Consider the following 16,842-nt stretch of genomic DNA (forward strand, 5'->3'; position numbering starts at 1 on the left):
GAAAGACAAACAAATTGTGATTGCATTCACTACACTGTTGGCACGCAGACTTATTCTGATAAACTGGAAGAACCCAAACTCTCCTCTTTTAAGTCAGTGGGAAACTGATGTGTTATATTATTTAAAATTGGAAAAATCAAATACTCAGTTAGAGGATCTGTGCAGACTTTTTCAAAACATGGCAGGATCTAATCAGTAATATTTTGAAATGATTTTATAAAGCACAGAGAATTTGTTGATTTAGGTATTTTTAAAAGCCTTAAATTTTACACCGTTTGGCTTGCTCTCTCTCTCAAGGGTGGGGATCGATCTGTTCTTAGCATAATTTTTTTTTTTTTAAAAACTTGATTGCTATTATGTGACATCTACTATCAGCTTTCGGGTGATGATTGACCTCAAGGTTATTCCTGTTTTATTTTGATTTTTTTATTGTAGGATCAACTGTCAGTAGCGGCCAGCAGGGCGGATGTGCACGTCGGTGCACGGGTGCTGTTCTCATCCCTACCACCTTTGCAATCACTTCCCTACCACTTCATATCTTAAATCATTCTTAAGTATTCAATCTGCCTCAAGTGCCAGCTTAAATGAAAAATTAAGGAAAATGTACTAAGTAATTGCAACACAAACACTGACTTAATCAGTTTTAAAACGAAAAGATGCAGATGAAAGAAGAGTAGAAGCTGGCTGCTAGGGTGAAGAAAAGAAGAGCTGCTCAGGAAGCAGCAAATGGATCAACCTCTAAATAAGCGAATGCTAAATGTTTAGAGAAAGGCGATGAAAACTTTGAATGCTCTAGGTAAGTGTTTTCACTGCACGGCCGTTACTGGTTGTATAATATTTGGTATAATTCATGCCAAACATAATGGGAAAACTTTGCCATCCAGAATGTTCCACCTTTATCCCCACTGTCCGTGGAACATTCTAATAAAAGGCCAGGGCATCACCCAAATGCTTTCAGCAAACTGGAGTCTCACATTTACAGTATGATGTTCTTCTTCTAGGTTAGTTGAGGATATCACTTTGTTGCTCTGAGAGCATGGCTGTCACTGTGATTCCCTTTCCAAACTGTTGGAGCATTGTTGAGTAACTATTTAAGTTTTTATATAAAAAAGGTGTTACTTATTTGTGTAATGCCCTTACGTTAGCTTTCAGTTCATGTTCTAAAAATTCAGCGTGAAAAATTCATAATAATGGAGCCAATCGGAAAGTAGAAAAGAGCTGCAAACAGGCTAATCATTCAGGCAAATATTCAAAACCTCAGAATATTAACAGTGGCTATTATAGATCAACAGAGAACAAAGAAAGGGCAGATTAACAACAGTAGCAATATTACAGGGTGTTTGCTTTTAGTGAATACGGTGAGATGTTGATTTGTCTAAGTGGACTTAAGGTTGTGTCAATATACCATAGATCATAAAAAGAGAACACAACTGAGTTACCAAAGAAGTGAAAAGAGCGGTGGTTTGTGTGTTAAAGGGCAGTTTTCAGCACTCAGTGGGGTTGTTAACCTCCTTAGCGTTATGGTCACTCCCAGAAAAATGAGCTGAAAACTTAGTGACTTCTGCATTTCTCCTGACATAAACATTGACAGTCACTGCATTGTGAGCAATGTATCTTTCTTGTCTTTCCACTTGATCACAATTATTTTGCCTTTTTTTTCATGCAGCTACTTGCACCATGGTGAGGCTTCATGAGACTAAATTCATCCGGCATATTACTAAAGTTTGGTCAGACAGTGCCAGTTTCACAATCCGTGTCAACTTATCATAGTCCTTTAGCTCACTATCACTTGATCTAACTACTGGTTCAATTTCAGTTTATTCCAAAACTGGCTTTATAGCTTTTAGCTTACATGGCTTTGAGATATTTGATAGAAGGCTCTAGTCCACTCATGAATTTTGATGAGTTACCGTAGGGTGGCAGAACGTATAGGGATATTCATGATTTATTTGCAGCAAGGTGTTATTTAATTGACTAGGTGGTGTCACAAGAACGAGACATAAACAGATAAAGGTTTGGGGCAGCCACCCGTATAATATGGTATCCTGGCTACAAAGTCGTTTTTATCAAATACACAGCACTAATGTGCATCCAACTGAGTCCAGAACAAGACTGAGGGAAAAGGGAAAAGGGCAGGCTTTTAAAGGGGAAGACAGGAAGTGAGGGCATAAGGATCGGGCACGTGTTCTTCATTCATTGGATCGAGCCCGGACGTGACGTCAGAGGGGCTGGAGCTGGTAAGGTCTACTTCCATTGGCTCGGTCCCGGAAGTGATGTCAAGAGAGCCAGGTGGAATCTCCCGGGAATGGTCTACAGGAAAGGGAGAAAAAGAGTCAGTGCACTCTCCCACATCCCGGCATGCCTCAGAACTGCCTTCACTCAAGCCCTTTAGCTGCCTCCCATGCGCACATGTGTGACAATGGCAATTGATCATAACTGCTTTCCCTGACTTAATCTCGTGTATAACCATTTTTACAGTCCCGAAGCCCGAGTAAGGTTCATGGTTAACTTCATGGAAGTTAAGAAAAGAGGACATTTGTTCATCTAAATAGTATACCTGTGCAGTTTTTGTAATCCAGTGGAAATTCTGCTATCAGATCAGCAAGATGGAAGGAAGAATGTCTACAGTAGTAATCAAGTTGAGAGCAAGCCAAAAAAATACAACCGTGTGATGGTTTTACCAATAAAATTACAGGCAGAAGTTAAAAAGTAGCCTTATGTTTACTTGTACATTCCTCTGGTGTCACATATATTGGTCAATAATTCTGAATAAAGGTCAAGGTAAATGGAGGGCTGCATCATCAGAATACAGTGAATAATTTGTCACTGGCTCACGGGACACATTTATATGCACCTTTATGTTTACGTTGTAGCTACTTACAGAACCCAAGTAAATGACAAAAATAGACTTTTTGTGTATACTCCAGACAGCCAACGGAAGTGAAACTTTTGAATGTGTTTGCATCTTTTCCTACATTCTCTAAAAGCAACTATCTGTTGTACGTATATGTAAATACTTAAATATGGACATTCTAGATTCCTTTGCTGTTCAAGTGTCATAATCGGAACACTGGTAAACTTTAATGTCATTAGTTAGTTCATCCCTCAAACAGTATATAACTAAGCAAAGAAATGCCTTTTTATTTTTTTTAATACATTTAAATGGTTTGTATATCTCCAGATGAACATCTGTGGTAGGAATCCCAACAGGACAGCTCCCGAAAAGGAAGATGGAACTCCATATCCTACTGATCTGCCACAGTGCTCCAGGACAAATGGATGGAGCTGGCCGCCCCATCCTTTCCAGCTTCTTGCTTGGCTTCTCTATGTCTTCTTTGCCATCCTGGGCTTTGGTGTGTTTGTGCCTCTGTTGCCACATCATTGGATACCTGCTGGGTATATTGTATCCTTTTTGTGTATTTTAGTCGTCATTATAAGGTGTAGTAGTAGAAACAGAAGTAAGTATTGGTGGTCATGTTTTTCATACCTATAGGGGGCAGCATTGTTTAGTGCCCTTTAGAAAGCAAGACATGCTGCCACTAAACTCATTTCAGATTGTGATGCAGTCAAAAAAATAGACTGTTGGATGATAAAAAACAATCTTGAACATTCCTAAAGTTGAAGTCAAATATCCAGAGGCCATAGATCTGAAAAGGATGGTTTTATGTAGGAAAGAAATGATAGAGCATAATGCAAGGAATGAAAAAGTACATATTAGGCAGACAAAAACATAATGTTGGCTTCTTACGTAGAACCAAGAGCAATTTCACTTCTCAGCTGTCACTTTCTAAATGTCCACTCAACTCTCAACTTCAGGTTCACTGGAGTAGTGACCAGAAGAGGTTTTTAAGCCCCAGGGATGACTACTGGGTGAATCCCTTATCCTCTTGTGGAGATGAGGACGCTTTGGGACCCCTCAAGTTGTCTGCTTGCCTAGTACACTAAGTTGGCCTAATAATTGAGCTGAGCGAGTTGTCCGAGTTTGATTCCTGCCTCAAGACTGATATTGCTAGAGCAGGTTTTGGCTTACTGCCACCCTGTGGTGGAAAACGTAGGTGCAGACAACATATTCAGATGGCTTTTCAATTTATGAAGATAACATTTATTGCCATTCTTACTGCTTACATTTCCTGCTTTGTTTTTAGAATTTCACAGCTGCATCTGATTGTGGTTTACTAATTAAAAGTAATCAGAAAAAGTAAATGAATACAGTGGCTTAATCTCAACAGGCTGTTGAATGAACTGAAGGCAAATAATGAATATCCTAACATTAAAGAATTCAATTGCAAACAACTACATGTTTTTTTTCCTTTAGATTTACACATAGACATCTGAAGATTTCCTAAAATTATAATGGTAATCTCTTTTGGAGATGTTTGCTTTATCAAGTTGCTATGGATTTTCAAGTTTTTGTCATATTTCTTTCTTTTTTTTATTATTAAGGTAGGGCGGCACGGTGGTGCAGTGGACAGCGCTGCTGCCTTGCAGTTAGGAGACCCGGGTTCGCTTCCCGGGTTCTTCCTGCATGGATGCCTGCATGTTCTCCCGTGTCTGCGTGGGTTTCCTCTGGGTGCTCCGGTTTTCTCCCACAGTCCAAAGACATGCAGGTTAGGTGCATTGGCGATCCTAAATTGTCCCTAGTGTGTGCTTGGTGTGTGTGTGTGAGCCCTGCGGTGGGCTGGCGCCCTACCTGGGGTTTGTTTCCTGCCTTGCGCCCTGTGTTGCCTGGGATTGGCTCCAGCAGACCCCCGTGACCCTGTAATTAGGATGTAGCGGTTTGGATAATGGATGGATGGATTATTAAGGTACAGTAGCATGCAGTTACAGTACATTTTTAAGCAAAGGCAGGTGATCTATGCAATATAAAATGTTACATTTAAATCATTAAGGTAACACAATAGCTGATAACATGTATTTTTTCTTTCTTCTTTCCTGTTCAAAGACAAAACCTTAACAATCCAATTTCAGTGCACTGGTGTTATGTTTGTTTGCCACTTGTTTGTTCATCTCTCAGCCGTCACCATTGATCCTGCAGACAGGAATGTCCGAGCAAAGAAATATAAAGGGCCAGTTCCAGTGTTTGACCGCACCAAACATGCACACGTGATTGAAAACTGCCACTGCTACCTTTGCGAAGTAGACGTGTATGTGCAAGTATATATATATTTTTTTTTTTAATTTCTGTGTGAACAACTCTTTTTAATTTGGATCAGAGGAACTATGGTTGTTAAAACCTGATTTACCTTTAAAAGGTTAGTTTCACTACAGAAGAACACTGAGGCCTCATGGGAAGAATTGTAAAATGTTGAATGTTTGAAGAAATTAAATGCATACATTGAAAATGTAGTGAATACAGTACATGTAAACTGGTATGCCAAGGGCATTTCGGCTCTTCTAGAAGTACTTTAGCTTCAACATGTAAGCACTTTCTTTATTCCATTTTCTTATTTTCACAAAATTAGAAGTTTGAAAGCAATGGTTGACACCATACATAAGGCAATAATATCAAAATATAAAGACTGCTTGATATCAGTGATAGGTTCTAGAACTGTATGCCATTAACTGAAAGAAAGAAAATTAAATCTGATGATTGTTTTGAAAATCTATATTAAAAATTAAAGGAAAGGCTTACAAAAACATATCAGCAAAAGAATGTATACATCATGGAGTAACCGATGGCTAATTTAGCAAACTGGAGTGTAATAATAAAGAAATTCTGTTAATTTCAAGGTGTAGAATTTAAAATTTTATTTGGCATTTTACATCTGTTGACTCACTGCAGCTTACCAGCAGGTCCAGTGGCAGCCAACACAAATAAAAAGCAGCAATCAAGTCGAGTGTGTTATATAAAAACGAGCATTTTTTAGGTTACTTAGAATGTTTATAGGTCTGTCTAGTTGTAATTTTGTAATTGTGAAGGAAGGCCCTTTTTAAGTGGGTAGTCTTCTACAAACAATATCAGCCATTAAAATAATGCAGTTAAGGATGCAAATGTGAACAGCACAGTTTTTTTTAATCCATTTGGATTTATGGATTATATTGTACAGATTTTGTTTCACTAATTGTAAGAATGAATGTATTTGGTTATGTGTGATCGCCACAATCTCTGTGCATGTCCCGGGGTCACAATGAAATGCTGTATTGTACACAGAAAGGTCTGCAGGCTATGAGTCTCTCAGCCCTTCTTTAGATGGGAGAAGATGCTAAGGAAGAATCTGTTGGTTTTTTTTTCCCTTGACTTTGTAATATGAAGTTTACTACAATACACTGTACAAATATGAAATCATGATATCACTAAGTAAAGCCTAACTATACTTACATATATCTTGTGTGGCATCTCTCTTTTTTTAAAAATGTCAGTCCACCCTTAGTTGTTATTTATATTTCTCATTTGGTCCAAAATGCACCATCCATGTAATGCTGGAATTAAATGTGATTTGTGAGAGATTGTAAATCTTGTTATTGTTGCCTTTGTGGACAGTGAGGTGTTAGGACTGTTACTAAACAACACAGCCAGAAGGCAGTTTTAGTGACCAGATCAAGAAAGAAGATTAAGTTGAATAGGGAGAAGCAAGAGTAGTTGAGAAGCAGGCTGAGAAAAATACTAGTCAAGAAGCAGACTGTAACAAATAAAACAAAATCCAAAAATTGTCGTCTTTGGTCTGTGTCCTTTCCTTGTCTAAACCAAAGGTGTTTTCACTGTAGTTCGTTTGAAGTGTTTTCCTTTTAACTTTGGAGTGATTTTTGCATGGAGTCCGGTTTGTTTAGGTAAATGTTAACACACCAGTCTAGTGCAGATAAAAATAACTGGACTGAGACCCTTTAGAAACGGTGGTCATGGTATGGTACTGAGTGATCCTGCAAGTACTGGGACTGATCAAACTACAGCAAATATTGTACATTATGGAAAACGTCTTCCAGTAATTAGGCAATTTCAGTATAATAAGAAATAACATAATAATAAATAAATCCATACAAGTTTCTGTGGAACACATTGCGCAAGTATCATTTAATCTGATCAATCTTGGTAGCTGATTCAGCCCCAGAGTCTCCTTTATCTCTATCAATTAGATAGCACTTGAACAAGATAAAAAAAATAAAAATTAACTTGTGATCAGGTAGATCAAAGTCCATACAAAGCTGGTGAGAAACTGATGCCCTGTGCAACCCCCTCAAATCTGCACTGTAACAGTGATGCATGCGGGTGGGGTCCTGTCAGTGCAATCACACTTTGGGCATGATAGTACATTGGAGACACATTAACTTTGATACTATGTAGTAAATGGCAACTAAACATTCCAAAGTGATCATAATTAACACACATTTACAGGCCTAGAGATAGTACACCTAGGATTTGAGATAAACTTATTAGAGGTGACATTTATATAGTAGACTACTGAACAATAAATACGCAACATCATACAGTTAAATGAAACTCGCCTGATAAGTCACTATTTGCCCGCAGCAGAGCTTGTCATCTTCTGTAGAGTTGCATGGATTAAATGTATCCCTTCTAGTATAAAAAGTAGATCATATGTGGAAGACAACTCTACTTCAAAATAATGGGACGTCAACATGAGCAAAAGCATCCATTTTCTGACCTGATTTCTGCAGATGGAGGTCATGGGAATTTGAAAGTAACCCTGGCTTTCGTGTGGTGCAAGTCATCCACCAGGACAATTTATGTACACACAGTAATTAGGGCAATGTAGTATTACTGACAGCCATGTTTGGGACATGGAAGGAACTGGCAATCCCCACAGGAAACTCGAAGGTGTAGAACAAGGTGGACACTTCCCAGGAACACAGTGTGGTAGAACACAGCTGGCTGGGGTGTTGAAAGATCTCCAGTTTTTGGTAAATGAAACTTCAGTCAATGTTAGTGTTAGTCCACTTTGAATTTGTCAGGCTTTGGTTTATAGAGTGCCTTTTTATGTGTAGGAAGGAGTGATTTTTCCTATTTAATTATTGACTTTGCTTTAATGAAACATGTAGTAAGGTTTATAGAAATGTCTGCATGTGGACTGGGGTTCCATTACCAAGGCAATAGAATATGGCATTTTATGGACAAACATTGAGATTTTGAGAGGGAGACATTTACCAAATAATAAATGTTGCAATGTTTTCCACGTGTTGATATAGCAAACCATGACCTTACCCAAATCTTCTGTTGAGCTTTTAATCATTGGTCTTTAAATGCTTCATAAAGGCCGTTGGTCACTCAGCACCTCCAGAAATAACTCTTCAGGGTTTTGGTACACTCTGGTAGGTTGAAGAGAAAGATGGAAGGAAGGTAGTTTGAATTATGTTCCGTAATTGTTGAAAACCATGTATGCTAATGAAATCCTAAGCTACAAATGGTATAATGCTTACAACGTCTTGCAAAAGTTATCAAAAACCAGATATATTCACTGTGAAAACTTTTTTTGGTCAGTTTTGTGGTAGGAAATACATTTAAGTGTAAAGAGCCACCTTAAAAACCTGCACGTACTGTGGCAGATGGCTGGGGATGCCTGGAGGATGGAAGGACCGGGAGAGGGACAATACCTCCTCCGGGACACAAGAGGGCAGCCACCCTGGTTTGCATCAGGCCCACGATATCAGATCTTAGAAGCTCAACTCTGTTGGTGCCCGTGGACACCTCCAGGGATCACCTGGATGGTTCCAGAGCCATGGACACCAGGAAGTGATGCCTGAACAGGAATTGGGTCCACCCAGAGTGCTTCCAGGTACCCATGCAGCACTTCCCCAACACCAGGAAGTGCTGCAGGAAGGTCATCATGGAGCACCTGGAGCACATCCGGGTGAACTATAAAAGGGTGGCTGAGGACAGAGCTTGTGGGGAGGAGTGAGACAGCAGAGAAGATTAGAAGAAGAAAAAGAAGGAAGGAAATGAAGGACTGTGAGCATTGTTAGGGCTTTGTGCAGTGCTGTAAAAACGGAGTCTGTCTGTAGTCGGGCTGATCTCCACAGCACTTAGTCAGAGGGCATATTGTAAAAAACTTGCTCCAGGTTCTTAAGAAATATTTCCACCCTCATTAAATGAAACATGTATAACAGACCACTTAACCACAGTCATGGGACCTTAAAGGTGTGACAACTGATTAAACTTAAGCCAGGGGATTAGAGTTCCTTGACACACCAGCCAGCTGCATGACTTGCATTGATAAATCAGGACGTGTTGTTCAGTGGGGGTAAATTCATGTAAACACGGATAAAGTGAGATAGCAGCAGCACTTGATGTTATCACACTCGTTTTAAAAATTAGACATTGGATCTTAGTTTGGAATCAATATCACATTCTAATCATCAGAGGATCTGTTTAGGGCCATATTCAATATACTGGTACCATCTGCAATGGTGAATTAACAAGTTATGGTTCCCATTTGTTTTTGTTTGTCTAGTGTTCTAAATTCTTATAATATCCTTTGTGTTTCTAGCTGTGTCAGACAGTGGATTAAACATGATTTGAGTTGAGTTTCACTCTTGTAGCATTCTTTACAACAGGGAACATAGCAGTTATTGCAATAATGCTCATTAAATAGATGGCAATGTCATTTAAACTGAGTATTACTTAGCATAGCTCATGTTTAATTGCTGATTTCTTAACAGAAAACTATAGAAATTGATGTAGTAATTATGTCTCCACTAGGGGTCTCTACATGCAAGCTGTTAACACTCTGAAAGAGATGTTTGATTGTCCTGTTCTTAATTGATAGTCTAGCTGGCATTAGTAGAATTTCAACAAATCAAAGCAAATCCTAAGAGCTTCTCACAAATGAACTTTGCTTTAAAAAATAAGGTACAAGTCATGTTTCAGATACTCATTTTAACTCAAGACCTTCATCAGGGCTTTCTGCAGTGTTTCCTGCTGTCCAAAGACATGCAGTTAGTCAGCCCAACAAATTTAAAGCAGTTCTTATGTGAGTGAGTGTGGCTCCAAGTGTGTGCCTTGCCTTGGATTGGCATCTTCTTCCTTACCTTGCATGTGATGCTTCAAGAATAGGCCTCAGCTCCACCACCCTCCCAGTAGTGGGTAACACAGTTCAAAAAGTGTGTTGAAGTGTGGATTGCTAACATTAATGGTGTCTGGAAGAAGTCGAGCCAGTAGTTTATGAGGTATAGAAAAAAAATATGTTGCATACGACTGTTAATAACAAAACAAAATATATCGGTAAGTCCGGAATTTAAATAAAAGACATCTTTTAGCGTGGAAACATTTTTCTTCTTCTTCTTTTAGCTGCTCCCGTTAGGGGTTGCCACAGCGGATCATCTTCTTCCATATCTTCCTGTCCTCTGCATCTTGTTCTGTTACACCCATCACCTCCATGTCCTCTCTCACCACATCCGTAAACCTTCGTTTAGGCCTTCCTCTTTTTCTCTTCCCTGGCAGCTCTATCCTTAGCATCCTTCTCCCAATATACCCAGCATCTCTCCCCTGCACATGTCCAAGCCAACGCAATCTCGCCTCTCTGACTTTGTCTCCCAACCATCCAACTTGAGCTGACCCTCTAATGTATTCATTTCTAATCCTATCCATCATCGTCACACCCAGTGAAATTTTAGGCATCTTTAACTCTGCCACCTCCAGCTCTGTCTCCTGGTTTCTGGTCAGTGCCACCATCTCCAATCCATATACCATAGCTGGTCTCACTACCGTCCTTTAGACCTTCCCTTTCACTCTTGCTGATATCCGTCTGCCACAAATCACTCCTGACACTCTTCTCCACCCATTCCACCCTGCCTGCACTCTTTTTCACCTCTCTTCCACAATCCCCATTACTCTGTACTGTTGATACCAAGTATTTCGCGGTTTCACTCTATTGCGGATTTTAAATGTAAGCACATCTAAACATATATCACAGATTTTCACTGGTTCGCCGCTTTCTGCGGACAATGGGTCTTTTAATTTAGGTTACATGCTTCCTCAGTTTGATTGCCCAATTGATTTCATACAAGGGACGCTATTGGCGGATGGCTTAGAAGCTACCCAATCAGAGCATGTATTGCATATTAACTAAAACTCCTCAATGCTATAAGATATGCTTCCCGCGCTGTGCTTGTTTGCTTCTCTCTATCTTTCTCACTCTCTCTGCCTGACGGAGGGGGTGTGAGCAGAGGCGCTGTGTTTGCACAGAGGACACGGACGCTCCTCTACAAAATGCCGCTTTATCGCGGTACTTCTGTATACTTAAAAACATGTATTGATTTTTTGATTGTTTGCTTTTCTTTGGGAGCGCTCTCTCTGACATTCTCTGCTCCTGACGCGCTCCTTTATGACAGCGCTCTTTGAAGATAAGATATGTTTGCTTTCTTATTTAAACTCCTCCACCTTTGCCAACTCTACTCCTTGCATCCTCACCATTCCACTGACATCCCTCTCATTTACACACATGTATTCTACTTCTTCTTTGCCATCCTCTTCCTCTGTATACTCTCCTGTACTTCCCCACTCCACCACCAGGTTTCATTTTCCTCCTTCCTCTGTCCAGATGTCACGCCAAGCACCCTTCTTGCTTTCGCCCTTACTATCTACTGCAGTTGCCCAGCTGTCTGGTAACTCTTCACTACCACCCAGTACCTGTCTCACCTTCTCCCTAAACTCAACCTTGCAGTCGTCCTTTTTCAACTTCTACCATTTGATCGTTGGCTCTGCCAGGGGTGTGGAAATCAAATTTGTTTCTACTTGTCCACGGACAAGTAAACTTAGAAAATCCACTTGTCCACCAGTTTAATTCACTTGCCCATAAACAAATAACAAAAGTGAAAAATAGTTTATTTTTTCTGATCTCTTTTATTGATACCAAAACTTCCTTCCATTTTAAAACTGAAAAAAGTTCTTTCAGGGAGTAGTATTTTGCCACCTTGCTCTAGAACATTATATAAAAGATTCCCTTATTTTAACTGGCTAATAAACAATGCCTTCATTATAGCTACACTAGTTCTTTTTCATATATTACAGTTACATAACAGAACACTGTCCTGATTCATTTTCTGCCATGTTCTTCAGCTTTTGTCTTGCAACATCTTCTCCCCCAAGAATCTTTACCATCTCAGACAGCATGGGCTGAATGCTGTTCATTTCTTCTTGAGCTGAACTGCATGGTTCCTGGACTGATGGTCCTGCAGAAGTGGATGCTGATGACTTTTCAGGTTTTTTATGAGTGATGTGCCTGTTGCCAGGTGACAGCCAGAATTCCACAGCTGGTTGTGGGTCAAACTCTTCTAAAGAAGTAGTATGGAACAGCCTAGCATAACACTCAACCTCCGAGCGTTCAGCTTTAGAAAACGCTTTTTCAATTGAACCAACTTTTTTCTTACTTTTAGACTCATGTCTCTATCTGACGTACTAAACCCACAGTTCCTATCCTTTTCTTTCTGCACATAACCAATCACCACACGATAAACGTATTTGTGAAATTAAAACTAGTTATAAGCTTAGACCTCTGAATGGATGGCATAATTAAACATGTATAACGAAAATTGTTTTTAAAGTTCTGAAAACTGAGGTCTAGGTTTTAATTTCACAAAGACGCTTATCGTGTGGTGATTGGTTATATGGAGAAAGACAAAGGCTAGGAACTGGGGGTTTAGTACGTACGATAGACACAGCAAACATGCAATAAAGAAAGCCTGCTCAGAAAAACATTCATTGAATTCTTCGTTCGTATCTCCGACCTCCAGAAGACGAACAAACATTTACACAATATTTCAGTTAAACCTGTGTGATACCAATTTAAATACAGTATCCAGTTTTTTGGAGCCTCATCACACCTGCCATAAACTTCTCTAAACTGAATGTAGACCTGAGAACCCCATAATGCAAGGGAGCAGCACTACAGTCACGCCACCGTGCCCCCAGCCACCCATGTCTAATACATGCTTTAATGCATTTCATCGTGAAAAAGATATCAAGTATTTATCTTAGTATTCTGAATGTTCATTGAGCAGGAATATCATGAAGTCAATGTGTGGCGATTGCTGCCGGCGCCTCTCACTGCAAAGAAAGTCAGTTTAAGAAGCGCGCAGAGATTAACAACTGGGTCGGGGAACACTTAATATAAAGCATTTAATGTGCTACATTAATTTATGAAGGGGTTGGAGAAAATCTAGTAAATGAAACATTCATTTTAAGATGAAATTTAGTTTGCGACATTCAACTGACAAAATAAACTAAGAGAATAAAGTCAACATGTCGACTTTAATCTCGACATTTACATTTTTTTGTCTTCACTGTGTCCGTATTTTTTTCACAGTGGCCTTAGTACACTTCCTTAGGTTTTTCAAGGCCTGTTGTGCCAGTTTTAATCAAGAAATGATCCATTTCTCATCCGCGATGCTACATGCTTCAGTTTCAACAACACGCATATGGCGAGAACAATGTGCTTACCGCGGTGCATTATGGGTTATGCAGGTAATTCCTAATGACGTATTCGAAATTCAGCAAGAGGTTACATTTCCAAAGAAGTAAATATTACCGATGTTGTCGGGGGGAAAAAAATAATCGCCTCTAAGTGAAGATTTTTATTGATATTTCATAACATTTGGAAACCGTTAGAATGTTTTCTTTATTTTTAAAAAACTGACAGCACGAAACCAACTTGTTTTATTTGAAAAATTCTCTAATCAAAAACGATCTATAGACAGCTCATCAAAATTGATGTCACGCAATAAATTTCTTAACTCCTCAATATATCACAACCTATGCGAAATCGCAAATTCCAGAAAAGATCAAATGCCTAACAAGCTTTATGTGGCGAAAACAATTGCATTTTAGGTGAAATGACCGCATTTTTATGTAGAAAAAATTAATTTTATTAATTATATATAAAAGATATCGATTATAATGAAAAATCATCAAATTACATCGTAATGTCGGCATGAAAAAAAAGACTGCATCTCCAAGCGTGTAAATAGTAGGGTAAAATACTTATGTAAGATCACAAGAGTGCTTCCCCTTTGAAAAATCAGCCGTCATTTTGTAAACAATATTGAATACCAATTTGATACATGAAGAACATGCCAAAGTAAACTGTATCCGCACAATGCACGTACCCAAATGTTTAAAATTTGAAAGTAGTGGTAAAATGTGCCTGCACTGCACATTTAATTCTTTTTTCTCCAGAAAAATTGCACTTGTCCGCGGACAACTGAAACCAGAAAACACGCTTGTCCGACGGTCAATTTACCCGTGTCGGACAAGTCGGTCGTTGGATTTCCGCACCCCTGGCTCTGCCCTCACTCTCTTCCTCTTCTTGCTCTCCAGCATCATTCTACAGCCCACCATCCTATGCTGCTTAGCTACACTTTCCCCTGCCATTACTTTGCAGTCTTCAATCCCCTTCAGATTGACTCTTCTGCATAGGATGTAATCTTTCTGTGTGCATCTTCCTCCACTCTTGTCCGTCACCTAATGTTCCTTCCTCTTCTTAAAATACTTATTTACCACAGCCATGTCCATTCTTTTGGCAAAATCCACTATCCTTTGACCTTCTTCATTCCTCTCCTTGACACCGTACCTACCCATCATCGCCTCGTCTCCTCTGTTCCCTTCACCAACATGTCCATTGAAATCCACTCCAATCACCACTTTCTGTCCCTTGGGTACACTGTTCATCACTTCATCCAACTCACTCCAAAAATCTTCTTTCTTGTTCATTGCACACCCAACCTGTGGGGTATATGCACTAACAACATTTATCATCACACCTCCAATTTCCAGCTTCATAATCATTACTCTGCCTGACACTCTTTTCACCTCCAGAACACTCTTGACATACTGTTCCTTCAGAATAACTCCTTCTCCATTTCTCCTCCTAGCCACACCATTATAGAACAATTTGAATCCACATCCGATCTACCTGGCCTTACTCCCCTTCCATTTAGTCTCTTGCATGCACAATATATCAACCTTCCTTCTCCCTATCATATCGGCTAACTCTCTCCCCTTACCAGTCATACTGCCAACATTCAAAGTTCCTACCCTCAGTTCTACTCTCTTTACCTTCCTCCTCTCCTCCTGCCTCCCCCCTCTTCTTCTTCTTCGGCCAACAGTAGTCAAATTTCCGCCAGCACCCTGTTGACTAACGGTACTGGTGGCGGTCGTTGTTAACCCGGGGCTTGACCCATCCAGTATGGAAATTTGTATTGTCCGCAAATAGATTTGGCAAAATTTTACACCGGATTCCCTTCCTGACGTAACCCTCCCCGTTTATCTGGGCTTGGGACTGGCATGAAGAAACACACTGGTTTGTGCATCCCCTGTGGCTGGGAAACATTTTTGGAATACTAAAATCAGGTTGTGATGGACGGACAGCAGCTCATCCCGGCCGACACATCCAAGACAATAGATGGAGACTTCCCTGCAGCTTAGAGGTGCTCCGGATTCCCGCAGGGCACCATAGGAGATGGAGTTTGGCTTCACAGCCCTGCTGGGTGCCGTGGGTACTTCCGTGTGATGCTGCAGGGAGACATGGGGATTTTTGTTTCCCATATAGCCTGGAAGTACTCCGAGGTCACAGGAACAAAAGAACAGAAGTACCTCCGGGCTGAAGAAAATAAAAGTCTCCAACTGACCCGGAAGTGCTAATGAATCACATGGACTGAAGGACAGGAGCACTTCTGGGTCAAGAACTATATAAAGGACTGGTCGAGACCCAGCAAGGAGGGCCAGAGTTGGGAGGTAGAGTGACGGAGCTGCTGGGAGGAGAGGAGGAAAAGAATTCAATTATTGATTGATGATTTATTTTGTATTGTGGTGGTGGTGCTTTGAAGGCAACTTATTATTGAAGAAAAAAGAAATTAAAATATTTCTTGTTGCTTTTACCTAATGTCTTGGAAGTTTGTCTAGTGGGTTTGAGGAGCGACAGCGTCCTCTAGTGTCACAAGGTATATGAGTATTCGCTATGCTTTTATTACACTTATTAGTTCTAAGTTCATGAATTTTCAAAAAAAAAAAAAAACAAACAAGCCTAACAGAAGTTAAAGAAAAAACAAAAAAACAACTGGCCAGGAAAACTACTGATGTTTATTAGGCGGCCTGTTTGGTCTGTTAATTTTGTAACTTGGTTTCAACGATACAGACTTCTGGCAAGGATTGTACTTTATAGAATACCTAAATGGAAATGTCTTTTTGCTACAGAATATGGTATGGTACATTACTACTCATCCAAACTGATTGTGTGTGTTTTTTTTTTTTTTGTTGTAATATAATTTAACTGTTTTTACTGCTTTGAAACTAAAGGCCTTTACATGTTCTGGACAATCATAGTGACACGTAACTGGACAGATAAGTGAAAACTTACTGTTAAGAATGACCTTACTGCAGGTGAGTGGACACAGGCACATTGCTAACTGGTCAGAAACTGAACAGGTGTGTTTACATATTCAGGTAGTTAAGACTGACAATGGAGGACTGACGTGAATGTCCAGATTGAGATTCATACATCGGACAATTGGAGAAAAATCACTAAAATAATCTTAGATCAAAAATACATTTTTCATTTTTTCTTTCAAAGTGGATGAAATCACACAGTTTCATAAAACATCTTACAAATATGTAGATGTATACAAGGTGGCTTTAATTTTCAACTGCCTTCTGATACAACCACAGCTTTTATTTTATGAAAACGGTTCCATTATAGGTGAAGATGCATCCACTCTGGGATGACAAGCTGAGAAAGAAAACAGAAAAGACTTAGTAATGGCAAAAATGCTAAAAGTAAAGGCAGATGTAATAAACATATGCTGTTCAAAGATAGTGTGACTTCAGCTTTGGTTTAAATGCTAACACTGATGGGGTTTCTCTGATATTGGTAAATTGTGGACATCATACAGCTAAAG

General features: G+C 39.7%; 1 protein-coding gene across 2 annotated transcripts in view; it reads left to right on the forward strand.

Moving 5' to 3' along the window:
• zdhhc1 (zinc finger DHHC-type containing 1) overlaps positions 1 to 16,842 on the forward strand; it is an 86,610-nt gene that overhangs the window by 18,030 nt on the left and 51,738 nt on the right. The window contains exons 1-3 of one of the 2 annotated variants that reach the window (XM_039762952.1): positions 730 to 796; positions 3,182 to 3,403; positions 4,969 to 5,144. In XM_039762952.1, coding sequence (XP_039618886.1) covers positions 3,182 to 3,403; positions 4,969 to 5,144 — 398 coding nt within the window. In that variant the 5' untranslated portion in view covers positions 730 to 796. Of the gene's footprint in view, positions 1 to 729; positions 797 to 3,181; positions 3,404 to 4,968; positions 5,145 to 16,842 lie in introns of those variants that run through there. The other variant, XM_039762951.1, reaches the window with a different exon arrangement.

Source organism: Polypterus senegalus, chromosome 9, assembly GCF_016835505.1.
Source record: "Polypterus senegalus isolate Bchr_013 chromosome 9, ASM1683550v1, whole genome shotgun sequence".
In the NCBI taxonomy this organism is placed as follows: Eukaryota; Metazoa; Chordata; class Cladistia; order Polypteriformes; family Polypteridae; genus Polypterus; species Polypterus senegalus.